The sequence below is a fragment of the Symphalangus syndactylus genome, chromosome 4 (assembly GCF_028878055.3).
Source record: "Symphalangus syndactylus isolate Jambi chromosome 4, NHGRI_mSymSyn1-v2.1_pri, whole genome shotgun sequence".
NCBI lineage: Eukaryota > Metazoa > Chordata > Mammalia > Primates > Hylobatidae > Symphalangus > Symphalangus syndactylus.
This window is the reverse complement of record NC_072426.2, coordinates 24,524,109-24,540,569: the sequence shown is the minus strand read 5'-3', so window position 1 is coordinate 24,540,569 and position 16,461 is coordinate 24,524,109. Positions and strand designations below refer to the sequence as shown.

Here is a 16,461-nt window from a genome sequence, read left to right as displayed (position 1 = left end):
ACAGGAATGAGTAAAAGATTGTACCTATTCTGTGAATTATGATAAGATTTATCTTTTTTATTACTTATTTTCTTAATCTTTATTGAAATTTAGCTTATGTTTCTAAAGACTGGGGCATAGTGTTAATCTTCTTTGTATATTTCTTCTGTACTGTCTTTAAATGTACACTATTTTCTTATATTATTTTAACGTGTTTATTTTATTTTAGGCCGTTAATTCTGGTCAGCTCCAAGCTTTTGATTGGGGAAACTCTGATCAGAACATGATGCACTTCCACCAGGTACAAAAATAATCCTCATAATCAGTTCCATGCTGAAAATGAACTAACGAAAATAGTGTCTACTCATGAAGCACCTGCCATTTGCATTTACCACACTGGATATTGCTTATTGCTGTTCTCACAGGCTGCTTATTGGGTTCTTGCCATGTGCCATATCATTATTTCTAATTCTTACAAGGATCTTGCAAGGTAAATATTATTATCCCTATTTTTTTCAGAGGTTCAGAGAGGGTAGGTAAATTATCAGTTATTCAGCTAGTAAACAACCAGAGAGAGGGGCTCAAGATGGTCAACTAGACACAGCCAGGAAGAGCTTCTCCCATTAAGAGACAAGACTATCAAGAAGATTGGAATACTCTGAGCAGATCTTCAGAAGAAAGGCACAGAGAGTGAATGAAGGTAGGATGCAGAGCCTGGGCTAGAGGGAGGATTCTGGGAAGCCTGCACGGGGTTGCTGAGCACCAGGACTCACTTCAGGCCCTGAGTAGCTCCTGGGGAAGAGGTGAGTTAAATAGGAGTACAATGGCCCACTCTTACTATGGACCTAGCTGCAGGAAACCCCACAACCCCCATAGACATTTGAGCTAGTAGGCAGAGCTGCTTGGAGAGCTGGCAGGGACAGAACTCTTGCCTGTGCAAAGCCCAGAGGGTTTGGTGCAGGAACGGTTGCAGTGAAGTATGGCCAGAGACATCCATTCCCCAAGGCTTGCCAAGCTCCTCTAGGTGGCATTGGCCTTTGTTGACAGTTGAACCTGAACAGAACAGGGCTATCTTACCCATGGGACAGGGCCAGTGTAATCTGAGCACATCCCTGTCTGCTGGCCTTTTTCAGGGTTCCTGCCTGACTGCACCTGCTTGCAGTGCAGCCTCACATGCCCAACTATCGTGCCTCCCAGTGGTCACTGCCATACCTCCTTCACTGGCAGATTCTGCCTAGGCATAGGAGAGCTTTTGCAGATGGGTCCCTACCAGTGTGAACATACTTGCAGCCTCCCCTGACTGCTTTGCCAGCATGCCACCACCACCACGATGAAGTGCTTTTGCCCCACCTCCCATCAGAGTGTTGTTGCCAGTATATGAGGAACATCTCAGCCTCTCCAGTGCAGCAGTGGCCACAGAACAAAGCTTTGCACATGGTCCCACCTACCAAGATTATAGCACACAGCCCAGGAGTGCTGAGCTGAGCCCTGGCACCCTGAAGTCATCCAGAAATGAAGCCAGTCAACTAAACACAACTTATATCACAGTCAAATTCTCAAGGGCTTCAAAGAATATAAAAGCAAAAAACCTCATCCAAAGGACAGCAACTTCAAAGATTAAAGGAATATCAGCCAAAACAGTTGAGAAGGAATCAGTGCAATAACTCTGGACATTTGAAAAGGCAAATGACCTCTAAATGACCACACTAGCTCTCCAGCAATTGTTCTTAACCAGATTGAAATGACTTAAATGACAGATACACAGTTCAGAATCTGGATGGCAACAGAGATCATTGAAATTCAGGAGAAAGTTGAAACTCAGTCCAAGGAATCCAGAAAAATAATTTAAGAGCTGAAAGATGAAATAGCCATTTTAATAAATAACCAAATTGATCTGATAGAGCTGGGAAACTCACTATAAGAATTTCATAATATAATCAGAAGTATTAATAGCAGAATCGACCAAACTTAGGAAAAAATCTCAGAGATTGAAGACTGGTTATTTAAGTGAAGCCAGTCTGACAAAAATAAAGAAAAAAGAATGTAAAAAATGAACAAAATCTGCAGAAAATATGGGATTATGTAAGGACACCAAACCCACAGCTCTCTGGCATTCCTGAAAGGGACGAAAAGAGAGCAAGTAACTTGGAAAACATATTTGATGATCTTGTCCATAAAAATTTCCCCAATCTCACTAGAGAGGTCAACATTAAATCTGGGAAATTCAGAGAACCCCTGCAAGATAGTATTTAAGACAACCATCCCCAAGACACATAGTCATCAGATTCTCCAAGGTCTATGTGAAAGAAAAAATATTAAAGGCAGCTGGAGAGAAGGGGCAGTTCACCAACAAAGGGAACCTCATCAGGCTAACTGTGGACCTTTCAGCAGAAACCCTACAAGCCAGAAGAGATTAGGGGCTTGTATTCAACATCCTTAAAGAAACGAAATTCCAACCAAGAATTTCACATACAGACAAACTAAGCTTTATAAGTGAAGAAGATATAAAATATTTTTCAGAGAAAATTGCTAAGGGAATTTATTACCACCAGACCTGCCTTCCAAGAGGTCCTTAATGGAATGCTAAACATGGAAATAAAGACTGTTACCAGATACTACAAAAGCACACTTAAATACATAGAACATTGACACTAGAAAGCAGCTACACAATCAAGCCTACATAAGAACCAGCTAACAACACAATGACAGGATCAAATCTACACATATCGATATTAACCTTTAATGCAAACAGGCTAAATGCCTCACTTAAAATGCAAAGGGTTGCAAGTTGCATAAAGAAGCAAGACCTAACTGTATGCTGCCCACATGAGACCTATCTTGCATGCAGTGACACTCATGGGCTCAAAGAAAAGGGAAGGAGAAATATCTATCAAACAAATGGAAAAGAAAAAAGACCAAGGGTTGCTATTCTTGCTTCAGACAAAACAGAATTTAAATAAACAATTATCAAAAGGAACAGAGAAGGACATTAAATAATGATAAAGGGTTGAATTTAACAAGAATACAACTATCCTAAATATATATGCACCCAACATAGGAGCACCTAGAGTCATAAAACAAGTCCTTAGAGATCTACAGAGAGACTTAGATAACGACACAACAATAGTGGGAGACATAACACCCCACTGACAGTATTAGACAGATCTTTGATGCAGAAAACTAACAAAGATATTTGGGACCTAAACTTGACACCTAACCAAATAGACTGAGCAGATATCTAGAGAACACTCTACCCAATAACAGCAGAATACATATTCTTCTCATGTGCACATGGCATACACTCTAAAATTGACCACACACTCAACCATAAAGCAATTCTCAACAGATTAAAAAAAACTGAAATTATACCATGTACACTCATGAATCACAGTACAATAAAAGTAGAAGTCAGTCCCAAGATGATCTATCAAAACCATGCAATTAGACAACCTTCTCCTGAATGACTTTTGGGTAAATAATGAAATACAGGCAGAAATCAAGAAATTCTTTGAAACTAATGAAAACAAAGATACAATATACCAGAATCTCTGGGACACAGCTAAAGGAGTGTTAAGAGGAAAGCTTATAGTGCTAAACATCCACAACAAAAAGTTAGAAAGATCTCAAATTAACAGCCTAACATCACACCTAGAGAAACTAGAAAAACAAGAGCAAACCAACTCCAGAGCTAGCAGAAGAAAAAATAACCAAAATCACAGCTTAACTGAATGAAATTGAGATGCAAAGAAACATACAAAAGATCAACAAAATCACAAGTTGGTTCCTTGACAGAATAAATAAAATTGATAGACTGCTAGCTAGACTAATAAAGAATAAAGAGAGAAGATTCAAATAAATACAGTCAGAAATGACAATGGGGACATTACCACCACCTCACAGATACATAATAACCCTTCAGAGACTATCATTATGACCTCTACACACACAAAGTAGAAAATCTAGAAGAAATGCATAAATTCCAGGAAGCATAACACCTCCAAAGATTAAATCAGGAAGCAATCGAAATCCTAAACAGATCAATAACAAGTTCCAAAACTGAATCGGTACTAAAACACTACCAACCAGAAAAAGCCCTGGACCAGAATGAATTACAGTCCAATTTTACCATACATGTAAGAAAAGCTGGTGCCAATCTTACTGAAATAATTCCAAAAAATCGAGGAGGAGGGACTAACTCGTTTTATGAAGCCATCATCCATCATTCTGATGCCAAAATCTGGCAGAAACACAGCGAATAAAGAAAACTTCAGGCCAATATCCCTGATAAACATATATGCAAAAATTCTCAATGAAATATTAGTGAACCTAATACAGCAACACATCAAAAAGCTAGTCCACAACGATCAAGTAGGCTTTATTCCTGGGTTGCAAAGTTGGTCCAAAATATGCAAATCAATATGTTTGAGGCATCACATAAACAGAACTAAAAACAAAACCCACAAGATTATCTCAATAGACACAGAAAAGACTCTTAAGAAAATTCAACATCCCTTCATGTTAAAAACCCTCAACAAACTAAGCACCAAAGAAACTTACCTCAAAATAATAAGAACCATCCCAACAAACATATGAAAAAAAGCTCAACATCACTGATCATCAGAGAAATGCAAATCAAAACCACAATGAGATACCATCTCATGCCAGAGAGAATGGCGATTATTAATAAGTCAGGAAACAATAGATGCTGGTGAGGCTGTGGAGAAATAGGAACGCTTTTACACTGTTGATGGGAATGTGAATTAATTCAACCATTGTGGAAGATAGCATGGCTATTCCTCAAGGATCTAGAATCAAAAATACCATTTGACCCAGCAATCCCATTTCTGGGTATATACCCAAAGGAATATAAATCATTCTACTCTAAAGATACATGCACATGTATGTTTACTGCAGCACTGTTTACAATAACAAAGACATGGAACCAATCGAAATGCCCATCAATAATAGACTGGATAAAGAAAATGTGGCACATATGCACCATGGAATACTATGCAGTCATAGTACTATGCAGCCAATGAGATAATGTCCTCTGCAGGGACACAGAAGCACTGGAAGCCATCATCCTCAGCAAACTAACACAGGAACAGAATATCAAATACCACATGTTGAACAATGAGAACACATGGACACAGAGAAGGGAACAACACACACCAGGGCCTGTTGAGGGTTGGATGGTGAGGGATGGGAACTTAAGAGGATGAGTCAATAGGAGCATCAAACTACCACGGCACATGTACATCTATGTAACAAACCTGTACATTCTGCATATATATCCCATCCGAGGCAGGCAGATCACTTGAGGTCAGGAGTATGAGACTAGCCTGGCCAACATGGTGAAACCTCATCTCTATTAAAAATACAAAAATTAGCTGGGTGTGGTGGCAGGCGCCTGTAATTCCAGCTACTTGGGAGGCTAAGGCACCAGAATAGCTTAAACCCAGGAGGCAGAGGTTGCAGTGGGCCGAGATTGTGCCATGGCATTCCAGCCTAAGTGACAGAGCAAGATTCTGTCTCAAAAAAAAAAAAAAGAAAATAATAATAATATTAAGTGCCATTTATGACAAACCCACAGCCAACATAATACTGAATAGGCAAAAGCTTGAAGCATTCCCCTTGAGAACTGAAACAAGACAAGAATGTCCACTGTCACCACTCCTATTGAGCATTGTACTGGAAGTCCTAGCCAGAGCAATCACACAAGAGAAAGAAATAAATGGCATTCAAATAGGAAGAGAGGAAGTCAAACTATTTCTTTTCATGGATGATATGATTCTATATCTAAAAAATCCCACAGTCTCATTCTAAAGGCTCCTTACACTGATAAATAACTTCAGTAATGTTTTAGGATACAAGATCAACGTACCAAAATCAGCAATAATGTCCAAGCTGACAGTCAAGTCAAGAACATAATCCCAATCACAATAGCCACAAAAAGAATAAAATGTGAATACAGCTAATCAGGGAAAGGAAAGATCTCTACAATGAGAACTTTAAAACACTGCTCAAAGAAATCAGAGATGATACAAATGGAAAAACATTCCATGTTCATGGATAGGAAGAATCAATATCATTAAAATGGCCATACTGTCCAAATCAATTTACAGATTCAATGCTACTCCTATCAAACTACAAATGACATCTGACACAGAATTAGAAAAACTATTCTAAAATTCATATGAAACCCAAAAGAATCCTGAATATTCAAGGCAATCCTAAGCAAAAAGAGCAAAGCTGGAGGCATTACTTGACTTCAAACTATACTACAAGGCTACAGTAACCAAAACAGCATGGTATTGGTACAAAAACAGACATATAGACCAATGGAACAGGTTAGAGAACCCAGAAATAAAGTCGAACACCTGCAATCATTTGATCTTTGACAAAGTTGACAATAACAAGCAATGGGGAAAGGATGGTCTATTCAATAATTGGTGCTGAGATAACTGGCTAGCCATATGCAGAAGATTGAAACTGGACCCCTTCTTTTTACCATATACAAAAATTAACTCAAGATGGATTAAAGACTTAAATGTATAACCTACAACTATAAAAACCCTAAAAGAAAACCTAGGAAATACCATTCTGGACATGGGACCTGGCAAAAATTTCATGATAAAGATGCAAAAAATTCATGATAAAGATGCCAAAAGAAGTTGCAACAAAAAAAAAATTGACGAGTGGAACCTAATTAAACCAAAGAACTTTTGAATAGCAAAAGAAACTATCAATAGAGTAAGCAGACAACCTAAGAATAAGAGAAAACATTTTCAAATTATGCATTTGACAAAGATCTAATATCCAAAATCTATGAGAAACTTAAGCAAACTAACAAGCAAAAAAACCAAACAACTCCATTAAAAAGTTAGCAAAGTACATGAACAAACACTTCTCAAAAGAAGACATACATGCATCCAATAAGCATATGAAAAATGGTCAATATCAATAATCATTAGAGAAATGAAAATCAAAACCATGATGAGATAGCATCTCACACCAGTCAGAATGGCTATTATTTAAAAGTCAAAAAATAACAGATGCTGGTGAGGTTGTGGAGAAAGAGAATGCTCATACACCGCTGGTGGGAATGTAAATTAATTCAGCCATTGTGGAAAGCAATGTGACAATTTCTCAAAGAACTTAAAACAGAACTATGATTTGACTTAGAAATCCCATTACTAGGTATATACTCAAAGGAATATAAATCGTTCTATCAAAAAGACACATGTACCTGTATGTTCATTGTGGCCCTATTCACAATAGCAAAGACATGGAATCTAGATGCCCATAGAGGTGGACTGAATAAAGAAAATGTGGTACATATACACCATGGAATACTATGCAGCTATTGAAAAGAATGAAATAATGTCCTTTGCAGCAATGTAGATGCAGGTGGAGGCCATTATCCTAAGTAAATTAACACAGGCACAGAAAACCAAATATCACATGCTCTCACTTATAAGTGGGGGCTAAACATTGAGTTTACATGGACACAAAGAGGGGAACAATAGACACTGGGGCCTACTTGAGGGTGAAGGCTGGGAGGAGAGTGAGGATTGAAAAACTACCTATTGGGTACTGTGCTCATTACCTGGATGACGAAATCATTTGTAAGCCAAACCTCCATGATATACAATTTACTTATGTAGCAAGCCTGCACATGTACCCCCTGAATCTAAAATAAAAGTTGGAAGGGGGAAAAAAAATCAACCAGAATATGACCCAGGATTCCTGGATTTAAAGTCTAGTCTTCTCCACTACGCTTATTCCTTCTCAAAAAAACAAAAACAAAAAACAAAAAACAAGTTTGTTTTTAAAGTATATTCTCTAACTTCTTATCTATGTTTAATAACTAAGACTGCCTAATAGTTCTTTAGGATGTCATTTACTAGCCACTTTTAAAAATACCATTATATGGATCATTAAAGATATAAGTAAGAAGTATCATTTTTAGGAAGTAGAATCTGCCAGGGATAGTGTGCCTTGGCACGCCATTCCCTAGAAAATAGTACTACTTTCGATCTGGTGTGTCACCAGATCTATGAAAACTTTTAGAGAAAAGTTTTATATTAAAGCGAAATGTGTATTGTTGTTATTGTTGTTTTATTCCCAAGTATGTGAGGAAATCCACTAATGATTTTGGCTTCTTGCCGATAGACTGAGCTTAAACTGAAAAAGTAACCATCAATGATACTTGGGTTTTTCAAATCTAGAAATTTGGAAAAAAAAATTTTTTTTTAATTTCTTTTTTCTTTTACCTTTAAAAATAAAGTCAGGGTCTCACTATGTTGTAAAGGCTAATCTTGAACTCCTGGGCTCAAGCGATTCTCTTGCTTCAGCCTATCAAAGTGCTGGGATTACAGGCGTGAGCCACTAAGCCCAGCCAAAAAATTTTTAATGTGGGAATTTTTAATGTCATCATAACAACTGCTATAACAACTATAATAGTGAAAATGTATAACTCAACTCTAACTCTTGTGAAAAATCTGACTTTTCTCGCCAGCTGCTATAGTTAGATGTACGTGGCAGGAGTGGGGTGGGGATATGCCACACACACACTGTTTCAGAATACGGTTGTCTCTTGTGAGGAAACTGTGCTGACTAGATGTACTTAGTTCATATAGTTTTTCCAAAGGCCCCCTAACCCCAACCCCCACCAAAAGATACTATATTCTCAATGGCTATGGCAAAAAGTTCTAGAAAGACTTCTGGCCCAGTTTTAGTCACATGCCCATCTCTCATACAATCACTGTGGCCTGAAGAATGGAGGACGAATTGGCCAGACCTGGTTACCTGGACCAGAGGTTGTGTTGGATCAATGTGAAGCGGTAAGGGAAAATTTGCTGAGAATTTATAGAGTACTATAGCTACTCTAGTTATTTGTAACAGACTGACTCCTTTTTAACATCATACTTCAAATGTCTTTCATGCATTGGTCTCAATGCTCCCTGAAGAGTCTGCTGATTCCCAAATATTAATAATGCCACTGAGCCCAGATTTGTGCCTAGGAGAAGGGATATTTATCCTATCTGACATTTTGTTTGAAAAGGTCACCTTCTGAGATCAAATGCTAACTAGAAAGATGATCCCCCATGGAAAAAATAACGCTCTTCCTCCAGAATCTTTTCTTATTTTCCCAAACGTGCAAGTCAGAAATACAATAATTGAATTGTTTTTTTCGATTCACAATTCATATTAGTGCACAAAAATGGTTTCAAGTATTTTTAACATTTTAATGTTTATATACCATTAAGTGTAAGCTAATTGTACACTTGTAGCATTTAAAGAACTTGATCAACAGCTGTTAGTTAATGTTACTTCTATAATGTAATTTTCTGTAAAAACTTTTCCCTCTCTTTTATTGTATTTAGCTTACACCTCCTTTATACAACATTACTAAGATGGAAGTTCCAACAGCAATATGGAATGGTGGACAGGACATTGTGGCTGATCCCAAGGATGTCGAAAATTTACTTCCTCAAATTGCCAACCTTATTTATTACAAGCTGATTCCACACTACAATCATGTGGATTTTTACCTTGGAGAGGATGCACCTCAGGAAATTTACCAAGACCTAATTAGATTGATGGAGGAATACTTACAGAATTAAATGCACTTTCCTTTCTCTAAGCAAGTGGATTTTCATAATAATAATGAGATGAACAGACACTAGGTGATCCCCAGTGATTTCCATCTTCTAGTATCTATGCCTTTGTATAATCTCCTCCCCTTCAATGTGGGCGGGATATGAGACTTCATTCAAGCCAACAGAACTGGCAAAGGTGTAAGATGTCACACCCTTGATTAGGTTTTGTCATATGGCAAAGGTGATAAAATGTCAATCCCTGATTACATTATACAAGAAGTCGGCCGGGCTTGGTGGCTCATGCCTGTAATCGCAGCACTTTGGGAGGCCGAGGCTGGAGGAGCACTTGAGGTCAGGAGTTTCAGACCAGCCTGGTCAACATGGTGAAACCCTGTCTCTACTAATAATACAAAAATTAGCCGGATGTGGTGGCACGCACCTGTAATCCCAGCTTCTTGTAAGGCTGAGGCAGGAGAATCCCTTAAACCCAGCAGGCAGAGGTTGCAGTGAGCCAAGATCACGCCACTGCACGTCATCTTAGCAGATTGGAGCAAAAGATTCTCCTTGTTAGCTTGATGAAATAAACAGATATGTTGAGAAAACTGACCTTACAAGGCACTGAGCATAGCTTTTAGAATCTGAGGGTGGCCTCCAGCTGATAAAACAGCAAAACACCAAGGCCTTCAGTCACATAACCACGAGAAAATGAATTCTGCCCAAACCTGAATAAACTTGGAAGCCCATTCTTCCCTAGTAACTTCCCATTGAGAGAGCATCCTGGCCAACACCTTGATGGTAACATGGGGAGATCCTGAGCAGAGGACCCAGTTATGCCATGCCTGGACTACTGACCCACAGAAACAGTGAGATAATAAATGTATATTGTTTTAAACTGCTAAGTTTGTGGTAATTTGTTATCAGCAATAGTAAACTACTACTACTATTTGTTATTGTTATATAACAATTATATTAATTATATGTTTGATTATATTAATTATATAACATAATATGATATAGAATTTATAGTTATATTATATACAATATATTAAAATATAATTATGTATTAAAGAATTAGATAACAATGTATAATAAATATGTAATATACTACATATGATATGTTATCTGTTATAATAAAATTATATATAATATTAATATATGATGATTATTATTCTGTCTCTTTGGTTAAAAGTTTGACAGATGTAAATTCTTGAGTAAACATATTTTAATATATATTTTCACATATTTTCTGCTAATTCAGTCACCTCTGTCATTTGGGAATTTGTTCTATAGATTAATTTTTCTCCTGGTTATGGGTCCTGCCTTATTGCATGCTTAATAATTTTATATTGAATGCCAGACATTGAATTTTGCATTGCTGATTGCTGAATTTGTTTTTCTTTCTTTATATAGGGTTGGAAAACAATCATCCAGTCACAAAGTCAATGATCAATGAATACATGTTTGGTGACTGGGAGTGTCAAGTCTTATGAAGCACTTGATTGGGCACTGTAGAAATTGGGGTATTTTACAACATGTAATTAATATAAACTTGGCTAAGACTCATTTATCAAGAATTTCCTGGCATAAATAAAGGGGCTGTAGACATGATGGGGAGGGCATTAAAGGAGATCTGAGTCTTAGCCTGGGAAGGCTGGCTGGCAGGGCACCAAAAGCCTTCACAGGGAGACACCTCTGGTGACTATGGCATATCATCCTGGCATATCCTGACACTGATCTTGTCACTGCCCCAGAAATGACTGCACTTACACGTGCTGATTCATGCAACTGAAATGTACAAGGAGCTGCAGAACATAAAACAAAACACATGTTTATAATTTATATCAAAAACTATAATTTGGCCAGACTAGTGTTTTCTTTTCCTGTAACAAAACACATGGGAAATTCTAGTATGAAACTGTTGCTTGGTGTACATGGAAAAAAACACAGAAGTATATGGTTTGACAAAAATCATCCCCTCCATGATCATTCAAGTTCGCTGAGCTTTTTCCATGAGGAAATAATAGTGTAAGCATTTTACATGAATTGTATCATTTAATCTTCATGATAGCCTTATAACAAGGTATCATTCTTATCACTTTACAGATTAGGAAACTGAAGTTTAGAGATACTGGGCAACTTGCTATAAAATATTAGTTCTCTGAACTCTGAAACCTTGACTTTAGGTAACCAAGCTCTTAACCTTTATGCTTTAATGTTATAAGTATGTATTATAAACTAGCCATTCAGAACAAGAAGAATGATAAGGAAAACACTATTCCTGCCCAAGTGGCGCTCAGAGTAATGAAAACATCAGATACTATACAGCTATAGTTTGAGTATCCTATGTCCAAAATGCTTGGAACCAGACGTATTTGAATTTTGTAGTATAAGATATCTTAGGGATGGAATCCAAATCTAAACATAAAATTCACTTATGTTTCATATACACTTTATACAAATAGGCTGAAAGTAAGTCTGTATGGTATTTTAAATAATTTTGTGCATGAAACAAAAGTTTTGACTATGTTTTGAGTGTAACCTATCATATGAGGTCAAGTGTAGAATTTTTCACTTGTGGCATTTCAGTGCTCAAGAAGTTTTAGATTTTGGAGCATTTCAGATTTGGGATTTTTGGATTAGGAATGCTCAACCTATACTAATTTACATACTTAAATCTTTAATTTTAATTTAATAATTGTGATGAAGCCATCAAAAAGAAGTACACCCTCACCAGGGTAGACAGGGAAGTAAGTCTTCTCTGAAGACATGAAAGTTTGGCTGATATCCGTGATATCTGCCAGATATTACAGGCAGGGGACCAAATCAGGGGGCAAGGAGCTAGGCTAAATTAAGAAAATTAAAGAATCCCAAGTTGCCAAACAGAGAATGGGGTGAGATGAGCTCAAAGGGATAGGCAGAGTCTGGTTTTAGGCCCTCCTAGCCACTCACAGGATATTGAAAACAAAATCATTGAAGTCTTATTCTTAAGAATACTTAAAAGATAAGATCACATATGTGATTTTAAATGATGATAATAGCTATGATGTGGAGAAAAAAGAACTTCCTGCGACTGGGTAATTTATAAAGGAAAGGTGTTTAATTGACTCACAGTTCTGCAAGGCTGGGGAGGCCTAAGGAAATTTACACTCATGGTGGAAGGGGAAACAAACACGTCTTACATGGTGACAGACAAGAGAGAACAGCAAGCAGGGGAAACACCAAACGCTTATGAAACTATCGGATCTCATAAGAACTCAATATCATGAGATCAGCGTGAGGGACACCATCCCCATGATCCAATCACCTCATACCAGGTCTCTCCCTTGAGATGAGATTTGGGTGGAGACACAGTCAAACCATATCAGAAAATATTTCACTAATAATGATATTGACTATATGTGGAAATGATAATATTTTGAACACATTGGTTTAAATAAAATGCATTTTAAAATTTTATTTCACCTTTTATACTTTTTAAAAATGTGGCCATTAGAAAATTCAAATTAAATATCTAATTCACATTATATTTCTATTGGACCATGCTCAGATAGTGAAAAGAGTAAGATAACTATCCCCTAAAAATTCTGGTTATTTCTAGGAAAATGGAATAACTCTGCGTTTATAAGATTTTTATAAATGTATGGAAAAATGAAAGAATACAGACTGTGTAAAAGATATCAGATTGTGCTATAGTGGTTACTAGGTTTAAGAATAATTTGGAGGCTGAAAAAGAGAAAAACTGCTATCAGGTAGCAATTTTTAAATTGCATTCGTGTGGTTTGCAATCTGTAAATAGCAATGTATCTCTTCCAATTTAGTTAAAAAACAGGACAAGATTGAATTTTTCCTGTGAATTTCCTGTTTTCTATTAAATTTAGTAGGTAATGTTAAGAAAAATTTCCCTTGTAATAGCAAAGAAAGCCAGTGGAATTTACAGCCAAGTTGGTAGCATATCAAAGTAAAATACCTGACACATACTAAGTACTTAATAAATAATAAATAATTCACTATTATTATTTATAATAACATTATTAGTATTCCTCAGTAACTAAGCTGCATTCTCTGCACTTCTAGAATCATCTATTCAGTCACTCATTCACTCACTCAGCAAAAATTTTTGATGATGATGGTGATTAGAGGAGGAATGAAATCAAGAAACTCTAAAAACCATTTATCTATTTTCAGGGGTGCTGGTGAGATTTGAAGGTGATTTAATAGTAACTCAAGATAGAACATTAACTCAGGAAAAAAACAGGAGCATATATCAAAACAACAATGTTACCTCTTTGCACATTCCCATCACCATTTATTTACTCTTGCAAATTGGATGAGACAAATTAAAACTAGATCCAACTTGAATGTCTAGCTAAGTGTCCTGTCTTTTTTTTTTTTTTTTTTAAGAATCTACATTTGAATATACCTCCTACAGAAATTCAAATACAAAATGAGCTCTAGAGAATACCATACATACATGCTGTATATTAAGCAGGAAATGAGGAGGGTAAATCCGCCTGGGGCAGGAAGATGATATAATTTTCCTCATATTCAATGGTATGGCCCTTCCTCTTCATTCTCACAAGGATTTGACCTTTGTCACAAATGCGGATGGTCCTGATCCTGTCACTCCAGAACATGGATGTTATCAAGGACAGCTGCCGGCACTCTTGGTAATAATTTCTCTTTAAATGTAAGTGATCTTTCCTTTGAACATTTTGAGTTGGGATGGATGTGTGTTCAATAAACTTATTATGGCCTCTTCAAAAATCTTTAATATTTTAGTTAACTATGATTGATAGACCTTTTTGTCACTTCTCTCTTCTCTCTATTATAGCCATTACTGTTTTTAAAGATGGATATAGTTTAGATGGCACTGAAACAGATTCATTTTCACTGACACTAAAAGAAAGCATGTCCTATGCTACTACGTAATCTCAAAAACAACACTGTTTCTTGTAGAAATTATGAACATTGCCAACTTTGCTTTGAGTAAAGAGATGAAATTTTAAAATATAAAGTATTTTCTCTTAAGCAAAAGTGTGCTAATTAATAATTTTACACACACACGTATACACTTATGGACACTTATGGTTCTATTGAGCACTGTTTGAATTTTAGGATGCAAAATAAATTAGATAAATTATTTAGTGAGCAAGAGACAAAATCCAGGTTCTTGTTCATGCACAGTCTTTTACTGTAAGGTGAAATTTGTCTCAAAAGTGTGAGGTTCAAATTATTTATTTTTCAAAATTCTCACTAGTTTCTATTTTGCTGGTTATGGCCTAACCTTTTTAACTTTGAGTTATTTTCAAGAGAAAATTCGAAAAAGCAGCCTTTGAGGAGAAAGAAGCAATCCAACAAACAAAAAGATAACCACACAGTAATAGGAAATATGTTTTGAATAGGATATTGGAAGAAAAATAATAATTGTTTTTACAGACAGATCCCAAAGTCAAAGATCTATGTTCAACCATGTATGTTCCACCATCTTCACAACTGAATGAGCAGCCATCATTAAGCAGTTAGCTAAGGCCGTAATATGATTCTTGGACTGAGATTTCAAAAATACCACAGGCCTTCTGAAAGGTTACCCCTTTCTAGCTCCACTATCATCTAATTTTATTAAAAAAAAAAAATGGAAAAATTTGAGCTTCTAGAGAGTAGGGGCTACCATTTTGTATCCCACAGGGCCAAGGAACAAGTTTTAATTTATTCATTTAAATAAATTTCAGTATGAGTATCGAAATATATAATAGAAATATTATAACATTATATATTTTCTATATTTTATTATATAGAAAATATTCTCTATATACTTTTATTATATAGAAAATATTCTCTATATACTTTTATTATATAGAAAATATTTTCTATATACTTTTATTATATAGAAAATATTTTCTATATACTTTTATTATATAGAAAATATATAAGATAGAATATATTATTGAATACTGTAGAACAATATATAATATATAAAAATATATAATATTCATTAATATATTAAATATTTATTAAAATAGCAAGCTTGCATAGGAAGAGTGATGGAGCATTGTGAGAAAGTTCAGCTTTACCTCTTTGACATTACTTTGTTTCTGTACAAACAAAAGAATTACAAGAATTTTCTAGATTGTTCAAATAACTCAAAGTTGAGGAAGGAATATAAATCAATGATGTAAAAACTCTTTTCAGATTTGAGCTAGTCTACAATCTGTAAAGATCTGTGAAATTGAACTGTATTTGTGCTATTTCCATATTAAGTCAAGACAACAAATCAATATTAATAATAATAACATAGTGCTCCCTAGAGCTTTCTAAAGAGTCCAATAAAGTTTTGTTAGAAAGGATTGTTTTTGAAGTTAAAAACCATGAGAAATTCCAGGAAAATCCACATACCTATGCCATCATACTATCAATCAGGGAAAAACATGCTTGAGTCTTTCATCAAGACTAAGTGACTAAGGAGTGGTACATAACTTTTCCCTGTTCCGACCAGCTGAACACTTCCTTTTACTCCACATTTGTTTAATTGGCATGAAATTTCCCACTCCACTAAAACAGATCTTAGGATTTGGACAATACAAAATATTTGCTCGAAAGGATTTGAGGATAAATCCAAACTAATAGAACTGAAACTCCTATATTATGCTGGGTAGCAACTTAGTTTTCCGTACCCTTCTTCATGCTGGGAGATGAAAGAGATTCAGTTACAGCTTAAGCTCCATAGGCATACAAAGTGAAGCAGAAAACTGAGGCACATGTGCCTCCATTATCTGGTATCTCATGTGGGACTTAGAGCTAAATTGTCGTTACTCGGCATCCATTTCTGCCATTAACCACTGGTGTAAACAAAGGTTACTGTGCCAAAGTTGACAGCAAC

The 16,461-nt window shown here is 36.0% G+C and overlaps 1 protein-coding gene across 2 annotated transcripts in view; it reads left to right on the top strand.

The window, feature by feature from the left end:
* Positions 1–9,628, top strand: part of LIPK (lipase family member K) — a 47,180-nt gene extending 37,552 nt beyond the window's left edge. Inside the window, exons 10-11 of one of the 2 annotated variants that reach the window (XM_055274294.1) lie at positions 209–280; positions 9,369–9,628. In XM_055274294.1, coding sequence (XP_055130269.1) covers positions 209–280; positions 9,369–9,608 — 312 coding nt within the window. In that variant the 3' untranslated portion in view covers positions 9,609–9,628. The remainder of the gene's footprint in view (positions 1–208; positions 281–9,368) is intronic. The other variant, XM_055274293.1, reaches the window with a different exon arrangement.
* Positions 9,629–16,461: the final 6,833 nt, after the last annotated feature.